The sequence below is a fragment of the Megascapheus bottae genome, chromosome 18, assembly GCF_031878675.1.
Source record: "Megascapheus bottae isolate mThoBot1 chromosome 18, mThoBot2.hap1, whole genome shotgun sequence".
In the NCBI taxonomy this organism is placed as follows: domain Eukaryota; kingdom Metazoa; phylum Chordata; class Mammalia; order Rodentia; family Geomyidae; genus Megascapheus; species Megascapheus bottae.
This window is the reverse complement of record NC_143526.1, coordinates 25,005,897-25,027,310: the sequence shown is the minus strand read 5'-3', so window position 1 is coordinate 25,027,310 and position 21,414 is coordinate 25,005,897. Positions and strand designations below refer to the sequence as shown.

Here is a 21,414-nt window from a genome sequence, read left to right as displayed (position 1 = left end):
TCCTGAGTTCAAACCCCAAGACTGGAAGAAAAAAAAATTCACAGACTTTACTGCCCGGTGATCCTCATATATCAGCCTCTTGGTAGCTAGGATAGCAAACTGCTCCACCCTGGGCTTTCAGGCTGGAGGCTGAGAGGGCTCCTGACCCCCTTGCCCGTCGACATGCAGAGGCAGGTTAAACATAACACACACACACAAAAAAACCCCTCACGGCTTTTGCAAAGGCATGAACTGTATATGCCCGAGTCTGCCACTCGGGGGCGCTGAGGAGCCGATCCGCGTTGGTGTCGTAAAAGAGTCGCGAAAGCGTCCTCCCTTGACGGTTCCAGATTTCCTGTATAAGAGGTTTGTGCTAAGGTCTGGAAATCAGTATGGAGGCCTCAGCCACCGCGCTTCTCTGCGATCGCCGGGCCTCCGGGGTGGAGCGGCGAGCCGGGCGTGCTGTCTTCTGAGCTCCCGCCGCTTGCGGGACCCGTGGCACGGCCGCAGGGACATGCTAGCCTGGCGGCTTGCGCGCGGCTCATGGGGGTCGCTGCGCGCGGCCGCACGGGCGCCATGGGTGCGGCTGAGCCGGGGGCGCGGCCTCGGGGCGCTGCTGCCGCCCGCCGTCTGCTGCCTGGGGTGCCTGGCCGAGCGCCGGTGGCTGCGCCCGGCCTCGCTCAGCCTGCGGCTGCCCTGGCCCGGCCCGCGGAGCCACAGCTCGGGCACCGGGAAGGCGGCCTCGGGGCCTGCGCCCGGAGGAGGCGCCACCACCACTGCCGCCGCCGAGCCCGCCAGGGGCCGCTGGGGTCCGTCGAGCACCGCCAGCTTGGTACGTGCCCGCGGAGGATGGCGGAGGGCCGAGCCCGGCCGGGGGGGTGGGGGGAGGACTGAGTGAGAGGGGGTGTCACTGGGCCGGCTAGAACCGCCACGGAACCATCTCGGGGTTTCCTGAGAAGTTCAGGTCTCCTGTGTCCCCCTTTCCGTCCACACGCCTTGCTGGGAGGGCGGTGCGCGCGTGGACACGGATACGGAGTAAGGGGGGGGGAGGCGGCTCACGCGTGCAAGCCGGAAGCTGAAGGTCGAGGTTCCGTGGCCACCCGGGGGCGGGGGGGGGGTTGGAAGTGAAGCCAATGGCTCAAGGGATGAGAGTGCCAGCCAGCCTCGAGTGACAAAAGCTCGGGGAAGGCAAGCCGACCCCGAGTTCAAGACCCAGTCCCGGCAGGCCCGCGCACGCGCGCGCCTTCGCTGAGCTTTCCCAAACGTTTTGAAGTCGTTGTTTTCCTAGAGCGTTTCTTTACCCTCTGTGTAAGCCGAGTCTACAGGACAGTCCCGAGAAGGACATCCAGGACCCTCCGCGCACTGCTTCACCTCCCTTGGCCTTTTTGCTCCAGACTGGTTGCTCTTACCTCTTGAACCACACCTCCCTCCACTTCAGCCTTTTTTGTTGCTGTGGTTTCCTTCCATTCCGATACATACTGTTTTATGCGATTAGAGACACCAAGGCGTTGCTCCTTTGTGTTTCTAAGAGTATCCTGTGGACTCGCTGAGTGTGAATTCCCAGAGTCCTGTACAGTTTATCATATCCCTGCGTATTTTACACTTAGCTTCTGCTAGCCATAAATATGTGTCCTTTGTCTCTGAGCATTTCCAGCTGTTTGCAAGTAATTTGGAGGTGAGTCTCACTAACTTGTTTGCCTCATCAGGCTTTGAACTGTGGTCCTCAGATCTCAGCTACTGGAGTAGCTAGGATTAGTCTTGAGCCACCCGTGCCTGGCTATTATTTGACTTTCGTTAACCTTATACATTAGGATGGAGAGTAGTTTTAATTAGTTGTTAAAAGATTCTACTTCTAATTACAGAAAAGATGAAAACTATTCTTAAAGCCGCAGAGAAGAGTGGCTGTCCACTTACCTGCTCAAATACTTCCCAGGCACAAGACCCCCAGAGCTTTTGATGTCATGTTAGCAAGACTCATGCAATTATTACATCTTCAATTGTTAGGTCTTCAGTTGGCCCCTGTGCTGCTTTCATCAGTTTACAGCATGGGTTGAGACTGCCACATCCTGGCAGGGCTCTCAACTCCCCTGCTAGCTAAAGCATGTTGAGGTTTGATTGCTGGAAGCTTTGAAGTTGCCCTCATCCTGGCTGAAGACCTTCCCCGAATGGCTGTAGTTGGTCGAGTATGCCACAGGTTATTTGGTGGGGTAGTGTAAGATTAGCTCTCCTGATGTTAGTTTTAAAACCTTGTACCAAGTCTAATGATTTGAAAGGATGGAGATATTTTAAGGGAGATATTTTACAGGGAGCCCCAAAGAACCCCTTTCCTGGTTGGAGCAAACATTACGTTTTGTGTATTCACCCCTCCCTCGGGTATCTCTGGAATATTCTGTTCCCTGTCTTTTGTTTGATCATACTGTTTTCTCAGTGTTGACCTACCTTCCCCCTTCCCACCTGGTTCTCTTGAGTTGCTGGGCCACTGGATCAGTGTTTGACTTATACTGTGCCAGAATGGTCAACAGACTTTTTCCTTTTGAACTCTGGAAGCACTCCAGTCTTTGAGCCTAATTTGGAATCCATTCAGAGGGTGTTTTCAGACAATTATAGAATGTGGTCCTACTTTCAATTTAAGATCCCAGTGACAAGGATTATGTTGCTCTCATTTGGTGATTGTTCCCTGGAGAATTTGAAATTGTTCTACAGCTTTCCCATGACAGTTTGCTGTCACGGGTCCCAATGACAACCAGTCCTTTACCCCTCTAAGCTGAGGTGTTTCTTTGCTGGCTTCTGTTTATAAACACAAACAGTATCTGTGGAGAATGCCTTTTCTTACAAGGGTAGTTCATGCAAGTTGAAAAGGTGTCTTTAGAAATGAACTCTTCTACTAGTTTTTTCTTCCCTAAATTAAAGTTCAGACAAGTTGGTTACTGATTTCAAAAAATGTAATCTAGCTGAGGGCTCATGTCTATAATCCTAGCTGTTCAGGAGGCTGAGATCAGAGGATCATGGGTTCAAAGCCAGCCTGGATAGGAAAGTCAAAGAGACTTGTACTTACAATTAACCACTAAAACAGCCAAAAGTAGAGCTGTGGCTGAAGTGGTAGAGCACTGGCCTTGAGTATAGAAGCTCAAGGACAGTGTCTAGGACCTGAGTTCAAGCCCTAGGACTAGCACCAAAAAATAAAAAATAATGTAGCTATAATGTAGGATTATAGGTATGAGCCATTTATGCCCAGTTTAGGATTTGTTTTTTGAAGGCAGAGTCCTACTGGGTAGAATCAGACTTTGATTTAGTAGAGGGGGGAAAAACCCAGGCTTTAGGGAAAAGCGTTTTCGTGCTGTTTTTATATTTTCTTGTTATGTGCGTCTTAATTCCACTGGGCCAAAGCTTCTTAAAGTTGAAATACCCTCTCACAAATCAGGTTGTGCATGGTGAGGAAGGGTTGTTTTTCAGAGCTGTCAAAGAGCCCTTTTGCAAGTGCCAGGTTCTAACAGCTGGGCTCCAAATGAAGTTTCAAGGAGTCAGAGCTCCCATATGGTAGCTGTGAAAGCTCTTGCTTTTTAGTTGGGAAGGTCTTCTTAATATCTCTTTTGAAGAGATGTGCACAGTTTTTCTTCATTTTCATGTATCTCAGTCTTTTCCTATTTCCACTTTCTCCCAGCAACTTTCTAACTTCGTGGCAAGAATTAGATCTGGTTCTCCTTATTCATACTTTCGTATACTGTTTATAGCATTTAGCATTTTTTGATAGATATGTGTAAGGGAAGTGAGAGAGGTTGTCTTTGCTTAAGTGTTGAAAATAAAATGCCTAAGATTGATAATTTGGTGAAAATGCCTAAGATTGATAACTTGGTGCTATGTAGATGTGTGTATGTGCATGCATGCATGCATGCATGTGCCAGTACTGGGACTTGAAATCAGGGTTTCACACTCTCATTTGGTTTTTGTATTCAAGGCTGGTATTCTACCATTTGTACCATGTTCTCACTTTTTTTTTTTTTTTTTTTGCCAGTCCTGGGGCTAGAACTCAGGGCCTGAACACTGTCCTTGGGCTTTCCTCAAGGTTAGCACTCTACCACTTGAGCCACATCTCCACTTCCACCTTTTTCTATGTCTGGGTATATGGTACCTAGGAATTGAACCTGGGTCTTTATGCATGCTAGGCAAGCACTTTACCACTAGACCAAACTCCTGACCCCATTCTTTCTTTTCTTTTGTTGGTTGTGGGGCTTGAACTCAAGGCCTGGGCATTGTCCTTGAGGTCGTTTTTCTCAAGGCTAGTGTTTTACCACTTTGAGCCACAACTGTATTTCTGTTTTTTTTGTGTGGTTTAATCACAGGGACTTTTCTTACCAGGCCCATTTTGAACAATGATCCTCAGATCTCAGCCTCCGAGTAGCTAGGATTACAGACCTGAGCCACTGAACCCAGCTGCTTCCTTATTGATAGGTTGCCTGTGATCTTTAGATCTGAGCCTCCCAAATAGCTAGGATTATAGGTGTGAGCCACCAGCTGCTAACACAGACTCAATCTATTTTTTTTTAAAGTTCTTTTGTCGAACAGGACGGGGGATGGAGGACAGTGGCTCAGGCCTGTAATCCTAGCTACTCCAGAGGCTGAGATCTGAGGATAAAGGTTCAAAGCCAGCCTGGCACAAAAGGACCTGAGATTCTTATCTCCAATTAACCTCTAGAAAATGAGAAGTGAGACTTGGCTCAAGGGTAGAGCAGTAGCCTTGAGCTGAAGAGCTCTGGGACAGTGCCCAGGCCCAGGGGTACAGACCCCAGGGGTAGGGTGGTAGCGTTGAGCTGAAGAGCTTAGGGCCAGCACCCAGTCCCAGAGTCCCAGCCCTATTACCCACAGAGAGAGAGAGAGAGAGAGAGAGAGAGAGAGAGAGAGAGAGAGAGAGAGAGAGAGAGAGAGAGAGAGAGAGAGAGAGAGAGAGAGAGAGAGAGATCTTTTGTCATTGTGATGAAACTTTCTCTTACACACTTATATGAGTACTTATGTATAAATATTAAATTTAAAATTTACATAGTGTCTTACCCAAATAGATTGTGTTTTAAGTATGAACATATGGTATGTCATTTAAATTTTATTATTTTTGTGTTTCAGTATGAAAATCCATGGACAATCCCAAATATGTTGTCCATGACAAGAATTGGCCTTGCCCCAGTTTTGGGCTATTTGATTCTTGAAGAAGATTTCAATGTTGCCCTAGGAGTTTTTGCTTTAGCTGGGCTAACTGATTTGGTAAGTTATAAATGCATTCTTGTTTGGGTCCTTTCCAAATCCCAGGGTCTCTACTACTGCCTCAGAATAGCACAGCGTTAGGTAGCCTTTCCTTGGAAGGAAATGGTCGAGATAAATTTGATCTAGTACTTACTTTAGCATCTGTGTTGGACTGCTTTTATATGAAGTTGTATAGAGGCATAGGAGAAGTACAATTTTTACTCTTGGTTTTAAACTTCTTTATAAAAGAAAGACTTACTTTAGGAATTTCCAAGAGCTAAGTGCTTGCTTTAGGAATAGAAATAAAGAAGAGAAGCTACATGACTATTTTTAAATTTATTTTGATAGAAATACTCTGATCTGCAACAAGAGTTGATTTTCCTAGTGGAGTTCTCAGAAATAGTAGACCAGTTGTTATGGCCCAGAAAACTAGGGTGCGACCATGTAGAAGAAGCCAGAGCTCCACTCAGGCTTTAATGTCAGCAGGAGAGCTTGAAATTAGCTCATGTATTGGATCTCTGATTGTGCTCTGCACCCCTCTTGTCCACCCAGCAAGAAATCTTCTCCGGGTTGGGCATTGGGCATTCCTCCTTCTGCTACTGCTCCAGAAGATGGACAGAGGAAAGAGTAGTTCTCTGACGTACCTGTCAGCTTTGAAAGAGGGGAGTATTATGGGATCTCAAATTAGAACAGGAAGAAATAGTTTCATGCCAGAGGGTATATTAATGTTTGTTTCCTGGCCAGCTGCCATCACGTATGACATTTACATTTATCACCCACCTTTTCCCATAAAGCTTAAAAAGTAACTTATAAAACTCCATGTAAGTGGGGGAAAAGGAGCAGGGAAAACTTCATACCAGGGCAAAATTAGCATGTGGGAATACAAATGGTATCGTCTTATGTAGGGCTGGTCTGAGAAGCAACCATTTATATTTAAAAACTTTTATTCAGTATATATTTAGTAAGTATTAGAAACTAACTTGTAACAGTATCTTTCCTTGTAATGTCAGCTATTCTGAGATAGTCTACCTGCCCAGTAGCATTTATAAGCACTGCAGAATTAGCTGAAGAATTTGAAAGGTAAAGGCATTGTTCTAAGGCATTTCCAAAGAGCCATCAGATACAGCCTCTCAAATTAGCTTTTCTCTTTATCCAGACTTTAGTTTTTATTGGCCTCCATCTCTTCCCATTCTCACCATCTCCTCTTGTGTATGTGCCTGCTGCTTTTATCTCTGAACCGTGGACGTCCCTACTCATTGTTAGTGTGGCCTCCAACCTGTCAAAGACAAGGTTTTTGTTACTGAATTTTCCTTTCATCTTTTTTCTGCCAGTTTGTGGATTTTGTTTTGGAGAGTGGTGGAGGTTTTGCTGCCAGACAAGATTGCAGTATTCACGGAATGGGAGAGGACCTTGTTATTAATGTATAAGTTATGTATGGAAACCTAGTTAATGTTGCACAGTTGTTTCGTGGAGTTTTGATGCCTCCAGAATGGCTGCTGTGCAGATGGCATGCCTTGCCTGGTTCACTGTAGGGAGGGCAAGAGTAGAAGCTGAGCAGCTTGTTAGAGAGGCCTGCCCAGGAGTGAGATAGTAGTGTGGACTAAGAGGACTTAGAGTTAAAGTGGATGAGTTTGCTATGGTATTTTGAGCAGTGTTGGTATGTTGATGGATCGGATATGTGGAGTGAAGAAGGAGTCCGCTATAGACACCAGGCTGCTCCTTTTTCTCTCTCCAGCAGCCTGGTGAATACAGCAACACTTTCTGGGATGGCAGCACTGGCAGGACAGCATTGTGATCCAGCTGGTATTGAATGCCTTAGGAAAGCGAGAGGAGGTCATTGCTGTAGAAGATGAAGGATCTAAACAGAGGCAGGATAAAAGAAATGAGAGATACGTACAGCAGCGGAGAAGCTGGTAAAGGATGCTGAGAACGGATAGTGGTGAGACTGAAGGAGATATACCAGGGAAAGCCCTGGGTTGTGTTGCACTTAGGTACTCTGAAAATTCTTTGGAGACATTAACAGCCATCTAGAGGAGTGGGAAAAGTTGGAGTGAGTCGGTGAGCAGATGTGAGGTAATGGCGGCCAACGTTGTTGAAAGAAGCTTTACTTCATGGGAGAGTAGGAAAATAGTCAAGGTAAAGCTGTTTAAAAGTAGATATCCTGAGGGCTTTTTGTTTTAGCCGCATAATAGATAACCAGGTAGGAAAGGAGAACTTGATGATGCCAGGGAGATGGGGAAAGGAAGGCTGGAGACAGAACTTGCAAGTGGAGGCTTGAGACTAGGAAGGGAGAGGATAGGTAGTTGCAGTGTCAGCGTTGATGGTGGGACCAGGAGAAAGTGCTGATTATTAATTTTTTAAAAACCCAATATAGACTGTTGTAGACTAGAATAAGAGGTCCTCAGATGAAGGAGGTGAGAGGGTGATTTCAGTAGACAGGTCAGATCAAGTACATTGTGTATCTCAGGGAGATTGTGGTCATGAATTTGAAGTGAGACTAGGCAGCGCATTTGTTTCTTATGCAGTGTTCAGGTGTGGGATGCATGCATGCTTCGATTGCGGCAATGTTGAGTTGCTGTGAAGTTGTAGATGTTTATGAAATGATGACCTTGAGATCTCTCATGAGTTAGAATAACAGTGAGGCCAGGAGGGTGGTGATGATGAAAAGTGAGGACGTCCTGCTCTGAGTTCAGAAACTCAGCTGACAGCTTCACATTCCAGGCACTTTGTTAGACAGTAGTACCTGGTTCTGCTGAAGAAAACAGAGTGCAGCCAGGCACTGGGGGCTCACTCCTGGAATCCCAGCAACTCAGGAGTCTGAGTTTTCAAGACCACAGGTTGAAGCCAAACCCAGGCGGGAAAGTCTATGAGACTCGTATCACCAGTTAAGCATTTAACACACACATAAACACACACACATACACACGCACGTACACACACACACACAGAGCTGTGGCTCAAATGGTGGAGCCACTAGCATTGGGCAAAAAAATCTCAGAGACAAATCGAGGCCCGGAGTTAAAGCCTTAGAACCAGCACCTCCCCCTCCCCCCCAAAAAAAAGAGAAAATAATAATAATAAATCTAGTTGACTGGGGTTTTTTTTTTGAGGATTTATACAGTGCTAATAAGCAGTGAATATAAACATAGATCACATTTTGTGCTGGTGATAGGCAGCAGGTGCATGGTAGGCAGGTCATATGTCTGTCTTCCAGATGAGGAAACTCAGAAAGCAGGTAACTTCCCCAAGGTAACACAGACAGGAGCCAAGACTTGAAACAGTTCTTATCATTGCCCTGCACTCTGCGGTCTCCCTTCATTCACTGCAGTACTCGGATGTGGAGGACTTGTTTGTCCCGTAAAAATGTTTCATTATATCTAAATTAATAATCCTCTCTTTTTATTTTATTTATTTATTTATTGATTGATTTTTGCCAGTCCTGGGCTTGAGCTCAGGGCCTGAGCACTGTCCTTGGACTTTCTCAAGGCTAGAGCTCTACCACTTGAGCCGCAGCACCACTTCTGGGTTTTTTTCTATATGTGGTACCGAGGAATCGAACCCGGGTCTTCATGCATGCTAGGCAAGCACTTTAGCCACTAGGCCAAACTCCCGGTCCCTAATCCTCTCTTTTTAATAACAGAAATAATAGAATTAAACAGTTGCTGAAGTTTGAAGACAATTCCTAGGGTGAATTGTCTGCTTGTGAAGCATTAATGTGCAGTACTTGGTCTCAGTCTTTCTTTTTTTTTTTCTTTATTTTTTTGTGGGTCTTGCGGCTTCAACTGGGCCTGGGTGTGGTTTCTGAGCTCTGCAGCTCAAGGCTACCACCCTACTCTTGAGCCAAACCCCACTTCTCATTTTCTAGAGGTTAATGGGAGATAAGAGTCTCAGGTCCTTTTGTGCCTGGGCTGGCTTTGAACCTTGATCCTCAGATCTCTACCTCCTGAGTAGCTAGGATTACAGGGAGCCACCGCATCTGGCTTTTTTTTTTTTTTTTTTTACCCCAGGTGACCACATCTTTCCTTTCCTTAAGTTAGGTTGGATATCTAGGTTTTTGTGTTTTTTTTGTTTATTTATTTATTTATTTTTTGCCAGTCCTGGGCTTGAGGTCAGGGCCTGAACACTGTCCTTGGACTTTCTCAAGGCTAGCGCTCTACCACTTGAGTCTCAGCACCACTCCAGCTTTTTTCTATGTATGTGGTACCGAGGACTCGAACCCAGGCCTTTGTGCATGCTAGGCAAGCACCCTACAACTAGGCCAAACTCCCGGCCCTGGATATCTAGGTTTTTATGGTGAGATTTCAAATATTTTAGTGCTAGCAACCAGTCATTGTTTAAAGCTCTGTTGCATCAAATTAAACCAACCATGTAAGTAGCAACATTTTAACTAGGCAGCTGTTAGCCCACTACAAGTAATACAAGTACGAAGTGTAGAATTAATAGCGATACTGAAAAAGGAAATTTTAAAATGGAAAATACTGTTATCGTAGATGAGGGAGTTGGGTAGAAAATAGGTAGAGGCTGTGAAAACTTAGTCACTCACACTTAAGTCCCTCCAACTGAAAGCGGCTATTTGATTTGTAGTGAAAGTAGCTCAGGCATCAACTGAAGAGCTGCTTGAAGCTCACCTGTAATTATAGCATTCTGGTGGCTGAGGCAGAAGGACTAAGAGTTTGAGGCTAGCCTAGGGTACATATCAAGACCCTGTCTCTCATCCCATTAGCTCCAATAATAAAAGAGGCTCTGTCAGTCATGCTTCCTGGGAGTGTTTTATGAGTTAATTATATGTCTAGATTTGTATCTGGTTATGAGTCCACAAAGTCCACAATAGGGCCTTGAGAAAGTAGTAAGAAGTGGGGGATGTAGGGAAAGAGGGTATGGAGGTAATAGGAAAATAGGACATTGATTTTAGATCAGCTGCTAATTTAAGTGTATCTCCATAAAAGAATGAAAGCATTTGTTTAAAAAAAAACAAACAAGAAGTGATTTTAATTAAAGTTTTATAAAGTTATAGTTGTTATTCTGGTATCTCTTAAGCTTCAAGATATACTCTATTCCTATCATGCTGTTTATTTAAAAAAAAACACTTCTATTTTCAGTTGGATGGATTTATTGCTCGAAACTGGGCCAATCAAAAATCAGCTTTGGGAAGTGCTCTTGATCCACTTGCTGATAAAATACTTATCAGTATCTTATATGTTAGCTTGACCTATGCAGACCTTATTCCAGGTAAGAGACGCCATCACGCGTTCCTTTAAACAGCACAGGGGAGAAGGACACTAATCAGCCCAGCATTTCTCTTGAGACATGGAACTTTTGTGCCCAAAATACATTTTCAAAATTTAAACTGTTCCCCAAATTTTAAACTGTTACACTGTCTTGCTTACCAAACTGTTTCATAATTAATGTCCTACTTATGTGCTAGTAAAATCAGTTTTCTTGGTAAAATTGTTTACAACTAAAATTTAGTAAAAATCTCGCAGTGTCAATTTATACTACTCTAGAGTCTTTTGGTGCTGTATTTTTTTATTTATTATTTATGCATGCATCATGCCATTCCTGGGCTTGAACTCAGAGCCTGAGCACTGTCCTTGGACTTTCTCAAGGCTAGAGCTCTACCATTGAGCCTCAGCACCATTACGGCTTTTTTGTATGTATGTGATACCGAGGAATCCAACCCGGGCCTTTGTGCATGCTAGGCCAAACTCCCAGCCCTGGTGCTGTATTTTTAATGCCTCGTGTAATACCTAGAAAGTAATGTAAAAACTTCCTAGGGCTAATTAGTAAATACAGTTTAATCATAATAAGAACTATGAAATTCTAAGAATACCCATAAAATTTCACCTTGCCTAGGCACTTGCATAATTTCCAAATCATACATTTAGATACATTTTTGGAGTAGTAACTCTAGCAGGACTTTATGATCTTTGGCTTTTTGTGTTGAATGTGCTTTTCTGTATGTTCACTTTTGTTCTTTCTTTTTTTGTCGATTGTGGGGCTTGAACTCTGGGCCTAGGCACTGCCCCTGAGCTCTTCACCTCAAGACTACCACCCTGCCTTAGAGCCAAGCCCCACTTCCCATTTTCTGGAGGTTAATTGGAGATAAGAGTCTCAGGTCCTTTTGTGCTGGGCTGGCTTTGAACCTTGATCCTCAGATCTCAGCCTCCTGAGTAGCTAGGATTACAGGTGTGAGCCCTCGTGCCCTATTCGGCTATTTGTTCACTTTCTACTTTGGTTGTTTGCCCAATCAGGTTTCCTTTCTCAATCCAGCCTAAACTGGTTGCTCTCCCAGAGGTAGAAATAGGATCTCAGGACACAGCAGCTGCCATATGGCCTTAATATCTGTCATTACCAAATTGGTAGGAAGAATTACAGGGCTGTGTTAACCTTCTGAGTTCCCAAGCTAAAGTAAAAGATAAATTATACTGTTTGTGTGTACTGCTTTGAAAGTTAGAATTGGGTATGAATGTGATTCTTGGGACTGAAGGGAAGTGCCATTGTAATGCATGTAAATAATCTTCAGGGGGAAAAGTCTGTAGGAAAAGTCTGTAGAGCATTCTGTAGCCATTCACAGTTGATTTGATCTTTTAGTAGAGCGTGTGTTTTTGCAGTTCCTTTATTCCGGCTGTCCAGTCCCTGGTCCTGTTGAACATAGAAATTATGCCTAACTTTTTGCGTTATGGAATGTTGCTTCACTTAAGGACTTCACTGTAAGTCCAAGCCAGGGCTTTCTTCACTATCACTCTTGCAGTTTCTGTTTTCTCTCTTTTATGTTGCACTTGTTTTTCCAGGTTCCCAGGTTTTGCTTTTTGCCAAATGCTGCTATAGCAGAATGCATCTTCCAGTTGTTTTCTATAAAGGTTGTGGCCTGTAGCAACATTTTTGAAAGTCTAGAGTGTCTAAACTGTCTTCATTTTACCTCCTTACAGTTGAACCATGCAACTTTTCTTCTTTATTCTTCTCTCCATACAATTTTTCAACCTGATCATTTTCACTCAGAATTTTTGAGGACTTTGGCTGGGCCCCAGTGGCTCAGGCCTGTAATCCTAGTTACTTACGGGTGTTTTTCCTAGTTGACCTTTAAATTTTTTTTTCCTCTTTAAAAGAAATCATGCCAAATGCTTATTAGCTCATGGAATCCTAGTTACTTAAGAAGCTGAGAACTGCAGATCACAGTTTGAAGCCAGCTGAGTGGGGCGGTCCATAAAACTTATCCTCAGTTAACCACCGGAAAGCTTGGAAGTACCTTGTGGTTCAAGTGACAGAGTGGTATTCTTGAGCAAAAAAAAACACAGGGATAGTACCCAGGCCTGGTTTCAATCCCTATTACTGGCTCCAAAAGAAGAAAAGAAAAAAGATTTTCTGCTTATAAACTATTTATTATTTTATTATTTTTATTGTAAACTCTTCATGATGTAGCTGGGATGACAGGTATACTCCAGCATACCCATCTTTTTCTGTTGCTATGAGGATAGCATGTATATTTTCCCTAGGCTGTGATTCTCCTTAAATTACAGACATGAACTACTACACTTAGCTAAATCTCCCATTTCTTTTCTTTTTTTCATGTTTTAGTCTGCTGTTTAATTACTGAGAATGGGCTAACATTCCCTTCTGTGTATCTAATTTTTCACTATGTTCCTTTGCAGTTGTAATTTTGCTTCATCTTGCTGTTAAATGCATATGCATTGGACTTTTGTACCTTTTTGATGAATTGAATGTTTCATTCAGAAACATTTGACGCCAGTAGTAGAATAAGTCCAGAAATGTTCATTGCTGGGTCACAGTGCTGGATTGGAGCCCAGTGACTGCCCCAAGCAGTTCTGAGTCCCGTGCACTTACCTTCCTGCACAGATGCAGGCTTATGTGTTTACCATACATGGATCTTTAATTTAATAATGTGAATTGTGTGTTCAGAGTTTACCAGGTACTGATTACTCATAGAAAAGTTTGTCTTATAAGGTTAAAAAAATGATTCTAAAAATTATGGCTTTTTTTCCCCCTCTAGCTTAATACAGATATATCTTGTTAGCTGCAGATTCTGTAAGCATTTTCCTGTTGTAATAGTGCCATCTCATAAAAGACTAGGCCAAAGTTCAGTAACTATAAGTCAGTAGAGACTTAAAGTTTAAATGTATAATTAATTGGTGATATGGTATTCCAGTTGCAGAGCCAATAGAACCGGAGAGCACCATAAATCAGTCTCAAATAATTCATGTATCGTTTGAAGTTATTATGAAGGGAATATATATGATCCTTTTATTTTGGTAGTTAAAACAAATTGAACTAAGTTTTGCGCTTTTTTGTTGTTGTTTTGGCAGTACTAGAGGTTGAACTCGGGGCCTTGAGCCTGCCAAACAAGCACAGAGCACTTGAGCAGTGCCCCCACACCTTTTTGCTTTCACCTGTTTTTCAAACAGGACTTCACATTTATGCCTTGGCTGGCCTGGAATGTGATCCATTTATGTTTCCCACATAACAGATCTCAGCCTCCTGAGTAGCTAGGATTACAGGCGTGAGCCACAGCGCCCAGCTATACTTGGGCTATCTCAAGGCTAGTGAGCCTCAGTTGTACTTGCAGCTTTATATATATATATATATGAGGTACTGAGGAGTCTTTGTGCCTGCTAGGCAAACACGCTACCCCTAGGCCAAACTCTCGGCCCCAGGATTTTGTTTTTTAAAAATGTTTTTCAAGCCAGGCATGGTGGGCTCCTATAATCCTAGCTACTCAAGAGGCTGAGATCTGAGGACCAAGGTTCAAAGCCAGCCCCGAACACTAAAGTCTGAAGTCCGAGAGACCCTTATCTCCAATTAACCACTAGAAAACTGGAAATGACACTGTGGCTCGAGGGGTAGGACAGTAGCCTTGAGCTGAAGAACTCAGGGACAGCGCCCTGACCCAGAGTTTAAGCCTCCCCCCAACCCCCCCAAAAAATGTTTTTCAGCGGGATGCGTGTTGCTTACACCTATAATCCTAGCTAGGAGGCTGATACTGAAGAATGGTTTGAAGTCAGCTTGGGGAGAAAAGTTTGAGACACTCCATTTCCAAATACCCAGAAGAGTTTTAAGTCTTCTTAAATCTTCCAAGTTACTCAAGAGGCTAAGATCTGAGGATCACAGTTCAAAGCCAGCCCAGGCAGAAATGTGCATGAGACATTGTTCTCTAATAAACTGCCCCCACCCCCAACCAAAAATGAAAAAATAAAGCCAGAAGTGGAGCTCAGGCTCAAGTGTTAGCCTTGAGCAAAAGCAGCTCAGAGACAGGCCCCAAGGCCCTAAGTTCAAGTCTTAAGACAGACATGCACACGCACGCGTGCACACACAACTGAAAGCTAATGGTTCTTACTGCAGGGATACTAAATCATCAGAAAGTAAATTTTGATTATGATAAACATCAATTTGTAGTAAAACTAAAAGAAGGTTTTATTGTAGAAATATGTCTCTAATTTTTCAAGTTCTCATTACAGTTTTTTTGTATTTGATTTTCAGTTCCACTTACTTATATGATAATTTCAAGAGATGTAATGTTGATCGCTGCTGTTTTTTATGTCAGATACCGAACTCTTCCAACACCCGTGAGTTTCTTTCAGAAAATATTCTTTTTGTATGACTTGCAACTTAAAGCAAAAATTTTAAAATCTGTTTTATATGCTGTTCGGGTGGCACAGTGAGTGGACACATAAATAGTATTAAGAGGACTGATTCTAAGTCTAGCTCCTTCCCTGATGGCACATGAAACTCAGCCCAACGTGTCCAGTTCCTTTGGTAAACAGCTAGAGGTGTACCACAGGGCTAGCTTCTACAATAGATTGGTAGAGCTGGTTTTCAAAATCCATGGTAAGTGAGCATGGGTAACCTCTCTTGCCTTCCAGTCCAGTAAGAAACAGAATATTTATCCATTTAGTTTTTTGACTATGAAAGAAATGAAGTAAAAGAGTTTCACTGAATTTATTTAGTAAAAAATATGTGGTCAAGAAAACTGTATGATAGCTATTAGAATTTTATGGGCATGGAGAAATGAAGGAATTTTAACATTTTAAAGACTTTTAGTGTGTTTGGTTTCTAAAGAATGTCAATATCCATATAATCAAAAAGATGCAAATTAGGAGTCTTTCTCCAGCTTAGGGCCAGGTGTATACAGTAAATATTCAACAATGGTAACTTGTATAATAGCACAATGTTTGTTTTAAATTTGAAGAATAAATTGAAACTTTCTCTCTTTTGTCTTTTACCAGCGAACATTAGCTAAATATTTCAATCCTTGCTATGCTACTGCTAGGTTAAAACCAACATTCATCAGCAAGGTAAGATACACACAAAACATTTCAGTTATTCCTTTGTGGATTTTTATTTATTTATTTATTTTTTATTTTTGCCAGTCCTAGGCTTAAGCTCAGGGCCTGAGCACTGTTCTTGGACATTCTCAAGGCTAGAGCTCTATCAGTGGAGCCTCAGCACCATTTTCGGCTTTTTTCTATGTATGTGGTACCGAGGAATCGAACCCAGGTCTTCGTGCATGCTAGGCAAGCACTCTACCACTAGGCCAAACTCCCGGCCCCCTTTGTGGATTTTTATTATAATGAATATGAAACTCAGTCAAGAGTATTGAAACTAACAAATTAAAAAATATCGACTGGAGAGGAAAGATTGGGTTAAGCAGACAACTCTGTCAGAAGTCTCTTGTCCTCTTTAAGCTTTTTGGACCCTTAATATAACATTTTGTCTTAGGTTGATGGTCTGAGAGTTTAAGCCTTGAATGAGATGATAGGTTCTGGAAAGTAGATGGGCATGGCTTGACTAAAGATGCGAAGAGACTATAAAGAGTTTCATATAGTTTTCCTCTTTCCCTTCTTATGGTAAAAATTATAGGTAATTCTAAAGTCCTTTCATTCCAGGATTGGCTGTCCTGAAGAAGGGGAGTTGGAGAGTTTTATTCCCTGAGAAGCAAATCCTGCTTTTAGTTGTCCATTCTGCTTCCCTGAGTCTTTCAGGATAACAGCTGTACACAAAACAAATTTTGCTCATATAAGAATACTACAGGCGGGGCCGGGAGTTTGGCCTAGTGGTTAAAGTGCTTGCCTAGCATGCATGAAGACCCGGGTTCGATTCCTCGGTACTACATACATAGAAAAAAGCCAGAAGTGGTGCTGAGGCTCAAGTGGTAGAACTCTAGCCTTGAGAAAGTCCAAGGACAGTGCTCAGGCCCTGAGCTCAAGCCCAGGACTGGCAAAAAAAAAAAAAAAAGAATACTACAGGCTTCTAGCTACTCAGGAGGCTAAGATCTAAACCTCAATGGTTTAAAGCCAACTTGGGCACTAAAGACTGTGAGACTATTATCTCTAATTAACCACTAGAAAACTGGAAGTGGCACTGTGGGCCCAGGGGTAGGGCAGTAGCCTTGAGCTGAAGAGCTCAGGAATAGTGCCCAGGCCCAGAGTTCAAGCCCCAAGACTGAGACACACACACACACACACACACACACACACACACACACACTTTTACAATGCGAGAGGCTGCTCATGTCTGGAGCAGAGGAATCATTGCTTTTGTACAGACTCCCTGGAGCAGGTTTCCCTGTGTGTATAGGAGCTTCTTTGGCTTTCTGTGACTTATATCAAGTGCAGCACTTTGTGTGCAGTGTTTAAAACAAACACTATGCTATTTATAGAAGTTACAGTTGTTGAATAGAAAGTAGAAAATGCACCAAATGAATTCTCCAGGAAAAAATTTATTATTTACTTTAAACAAATTGAGTGGGATGGATCCTTGTTATTTGGTTGTACGTGGATGACTGAACCAAGGCACTTTTTTACACACATCACCCACTGTTCAGTATTCACAGACTTTCACAGCATGTGTCTCATGACACGTGGATGGTGTCCTCAGACAAGAACTGGCCTACATCTACTCCTGTTTTCTCTGCCCAGTGCTGTCTTTTTTTTCTTTTCTTTTTTTTTTTTTTTTCTCCCAGTCCTGGGGCTTAAACTCAGGGCAGCCTGAGCACTGTCCTTGGGCTTTGTCAAGGCTAGAGCTCCACCCTTTAAGCCATAACATTATTTCTGGCTCCCCCCCCTCCACCACATATATTGTACCGAGGAATCAAACCCAAGTGTTCATGCATGCTACGCATGCACTCTACCACTAGGCCAAACTCCCAGCCCCAGTGCTCTTTTGAGGGTAGAGAATCCTGCTTATTACTTCCAGAGGCTCCATAGATGAATGGATTTTGGAGATGTCTTTCCTAATACACCCCCTCCTCCCCACTGCCCCATGCTAACTAGGAACTGAATATGGGGCCTTGCACTTGCAAGGAAAAGTACACTTACTTGAGTTTGTTTTTGCAATAGGGTCTTAAGTGCATGCCTTCCCGGGTGAGGAGCCTCCTAGACTTCTTGGTGTTGCTAGGAATGACAAGCATGCACCAGGCCATTGAGTAAGATCAAGACAGGAACTTGATTTTCCAGCTAGCTTTGAATCCATCATCCCTGCATCTCCATCTTCCAAGTAACTTGAGTTAGAGGCTTGAGCCACTGGGCCTAGGATTTTTCAGGGTCTTTGTTTTTGTGGGTCATGGGGCTTGGACTGGGCCTGGGTGCTGTTCCCGAGCTCTTCGACTCAAGGCTACCACCCTACCCTTGAGCCAGACCTCACTTCCTGTTTTCTAGAGATTAATTGGAGAGAAGAGTCTCAGGTCCTTTTGTGTCTGGGCTCCTGAGTAGCTAGGATTACAGGCATGAGCCACTGTACCCAGCTTGTTTTAGTTTTTTGGTCAATTGTGGAGCTTGAATTTACAGCCTGGAACTGTCCCTGATTTTTTTTTTGTCAGTTGTGGGGCTTGAGCTTAGGGCCTGAGCTTGTCCTTGGATGTTTCTCAAGGGTAAAGCTCTACCAATTGAGCCACAACACCACTTCTGGCTTTTTATTTTCTATGTATATGGTACTGGGGAATCAAACCTAGGTCTTTGTGCATGCTAGGCAAGCACTCTACCACTAGCCAAACTCCCGGCCCTGATTTTTTTTAATTGTAATGTATAATAGGTGCATTACTTCTCACACATTGATACCCCTTCTCATTTTTTGTCCCCATCTCCCTCCCCCTATCCCCTCCCAATCATCTTGTTTTCCCCCCTTTCCTTTCCTATTTCAAATAAACAATGTATATACAATATGCCAGGTAACAAAGTCAGATACTGTAACAATATGGGATTAACCAAAGGTCAACAGAAAAGAGAAATAACATAGTACATTAAGAACAACAATCACCCAAGACAAAGCTCTTGTTTCCATATCCTGGAGATATACTTTCATTTAGCCTCATCCTATATGGCCTTATGTATCTAGGTTTTGTGCTATTGTAATCCTCTGCTAGGAGCATCCTAGGTATGTACTCATTATTACAAGGCTCAAGGCTACTGCCCTACCCATGGAGCCACAGTGCCTCTTCTAGTTTTCTGGTGGTTAATTGGAGATAAGAGTCTTGTGGACTTTCCTGCCCAGGCTGGCTTTGGAACTGTGATTCTCAGTTGTTAACCTCCTGTGTAGCAAGGATTACAGGTGTGAGCCACTGGCTCCTGGCTGTTTTTCTTTCCTTTTTTACTTCATAGGGATTGACAAGTAAAAGGAGCTTTGAATAAGGCACCAGGAAATCTGGGTTACAGGTTTGATTTTATTGTCCACTCTGACAGCAGACCTGTCACCTAACTCATTTTCCCATCTAGGAAGAGATTGCTTAATTAAAACAGGACTGTTTAAAATGACAGCTAGAAAAAAAGAGAGACAGGATTTTGCAATATTCCTGAACGGTTGTGGAACTGAAGGTAGTAGTAGTTCTGCTAATTGTCGTTACCGTCACTCTGGAAAACAGCTATGTAGACAGGCAACTGCTTGACCTGAGACATGATGGGGGTTTGTCTTAATACAGGATCCCCTTGGCACCATTCACTTTTTTTTTTTTTTTAGGTAAATACAGCAGTCCAGTTAATCTTGGTGGCAGCTTCTTTGGCAGCTCCAGTTTTCAATTATGCTGACAGCATTTATCTTCAGATATTGTGGTAAGCTATAAATTTAAAGTTATTCTGGAAATGTCAACCAAATGGCTTTTTATTTTCTGTGGGCCAGTCCTGGGACTTGAACTCAGGGCTTAGGTGATGTTCCTGAGCTTTTTTGCTCTAAGCTAGTTTATTCTGGCTTCTGACTTCTTAGAAGTTAGTTGGAGATAAGATTCTCACAGACTTTTGCTGCTTTGAGTGGGGTTTTGTTTTGTTTTTGTTTTATTGTCTGAGTGATGAAATCTTCCCCAAAAGGCAGCAGGTTTCTCTGTGTGACAGCTCACAATTTGGTAAATGCTAGTGGTTAATTATAAAAGACAAAATGAAAAACCAGTTCAGCCAGTTGAGCACCAACCCCAGCTGCTGGCCTGTGAGCTCTCACCGCGCTGGGACTGTGGGAAGTTGTGTGGCCAGGGCCAGTGTGGCACACACCCACTGTGATAGGGGGCCACGTGTGGCAGGGCCAGGTGGACTGGCTTTGAACCACAATCTTCACATCTATCTCAGCCTTCTAAGTAACTAGGATTACAGGCATGAGCCACCAACACCCAGCTTATGTTAAGATTATCTTTTGGGTACTGGGAATCAAACCCAGGATGTTTGCTTTGCTTCTGAGCTGCATCCCAGCCCTTATATTAAGGTTTGTACTTTTTAGGGCAAAGGTCACATGTTTATACTGTGCTTCCATAAATACTGCTTTCAGTTTCACAACCAAATCCTGTTTCTTTTCTTCCATAAAAGGTGCTGTACAGCTTTCACCACAGCTGCATCCGGTTACAGCTACTATCACTATGGTCGGAAAACTGTTCAGGTGATAAAAGGCGCATGAAGATCACCCCTGCACGGGCGAGGAAGCAGTGCACAGCGTCGGCCGCAGCCCCAGTGGAAATCTACGGGAGCGTCCCTGTGTCAGTGTGCAGCTTGAAAAGGGACTTGTCAGAACGAACCATGTCATCAAATTTGAAGTAGTGTACATTGAAAATAAGCTTGATCATGGGCATGTGCAGAATTTCCAGTGTATTTTTAAATACAAATAAAACTGTAATTTAGAATTTTTAATCTTAGCTTTCTTGAATAATTTATAATTGGTTTAATCCAATCATTGTCAGTCTGTTTTATGTGTTTCTTTCTTTTTTAGATAATTCAGAGCATGGAAACTGAAGAGTTGACACTTCTCTGAGTGGAATTTAGACTGTTCGCAAAGCAGTGGGAATTTGTATCTTACACGACTTCATTATATGTTTGAATGTTTGACCTTCAGGTCTGTAGACACAGGAACAGTTCATGTGGTTCATCTAGAATAATGAGAATAAAGCCCTCTTTGCTTTATGACGTTGTAAAGATTTATAAAATGCTGAAAGTTTTAAATCTGAAAATAAGATCAAGCAAGATCGGAGGTGTTCAAGTTCATCATTAGTCTCCCAACCTCTCAGGTACCTCATAGTTTTATGTATCAGGTTAAGTAACGAAGGCGGTTGAAAAATGAGAACCTGTTTATCACTCTGCATCTGAAAGGCAGTGAGTTAAACCTTACCCTCCCACTGTGTTTCTAAGGTAACAATGTTTATATGCTTTTGGAACCTATACCCATATGTTGTGTAAATAATACAAAACTGTATATTTTTCAAAGGTTTTTTAAACTTTGTTAAGATGTTAAGAAATAAAAGAACTGGAAAAAAAAGTTTTTTCCCCCAGCTTGGTTTGTTCTGTGTTGCATGTTTATCTCCGCTTTTCTGTGTTCCCTGACATCCATTCAAACCCATCACATGTACTTACATTGTAAAAATAATTGGTTTAGTATCATCCAACTTAGAAGACACTGCTGCCCCTCTTGTCTGGGTAGAGGGACATACAAGGAGAGCTTAGTAGGTCCCCTTACCAGTAGCAGCTCAGTACTACCCATTGTCTGGTTTGTCCCAAGTGGAGTACACAATGGCCTCCCTCCCTTCTTACTCTGGAACCCCCAGTGCGCTCTCAGCTGGAGGCCCTCAAGGCTGGACACTAGAGCCTCAGCTCTAGTGAGGTATGAGCCCATGGAAATGTTTTAAAAGGGAAGACTTAGAGCCGGGTGCTGAGCTTATGCCTGTAATCCTAGCTACTCCCTCAGCTGAATGCTGAGCATCGCAGGTCGAGGCCAGGGAAATCCATGCAG

The 21,414-nt window shown here is 43.1% G+C and overlaps 1 protein-coding gene across 2 annotated transcripts; it reads left to right on the top strand.

Moving 5' to 3' along the window:
* The first annotated feature begins 337 nt into the window (after window positions 1-337).
* Window positions 338-21,001, top strand: Crls1 (cardiolipin synthase 1). 2 transcript variants are annotated; one of them, XR_016538593.1, is made up of 8 exons: window positions 338-811; window positions 5,095-5,232; window positions 10,311-10,440; window positions 14,704-14,789; window positions 15,450-15,518; window positions 19,174-19,265; window positions 20,004-20,227; window positions 20,401-21,001. XR_016538593.1 is itself a non-coding variant. In XM_090352019.1 (7 exons), exons 1-7 carry the CDS (start codon window positions 494-496, stop codon window positions 20,089-20,091), a joined length of 921 nt encoding a protein of 306 aa, XP_090208145.1. In that variant the 5' UTR covers window positions 338-493; the 3' UTR covers window positions 20,092-20,321. The 2 variants fall into 2 exon arrangements, 1 of the variants encoding a protein (XP_090208145.1); XM_090352019.1 differs by lacking the exon at window positions 20,401-21,001 and having other exon boundaries at window positions 20,004-20,321.
* Window positions 21,002-21,414: the final 413 nt, after the last annotated feature.

Coding starts and splice junctions, on each gene's coding strand:
- Crls1 (XM_090352019.1), top strand. CDS start 494: ATGCTAGCCTGGCGGCTTGCGCGCGGCTCATGGGGGTCGCTGCGCGCG. Junction 812..5,094: donor CGTCGAGCACCGCCAGCTTG/GTACGTGCCCGC, acceptor TTTGTGTTTCAG/TATGAAAATCCATGGACAAT. Junction 14,790..15,449: donor ACCGAACTCTTCCAACACCC/GTGAGTTTCTTT, acceptor GTCTTTTACCAG/CGAACATTAGCTAAATATTT.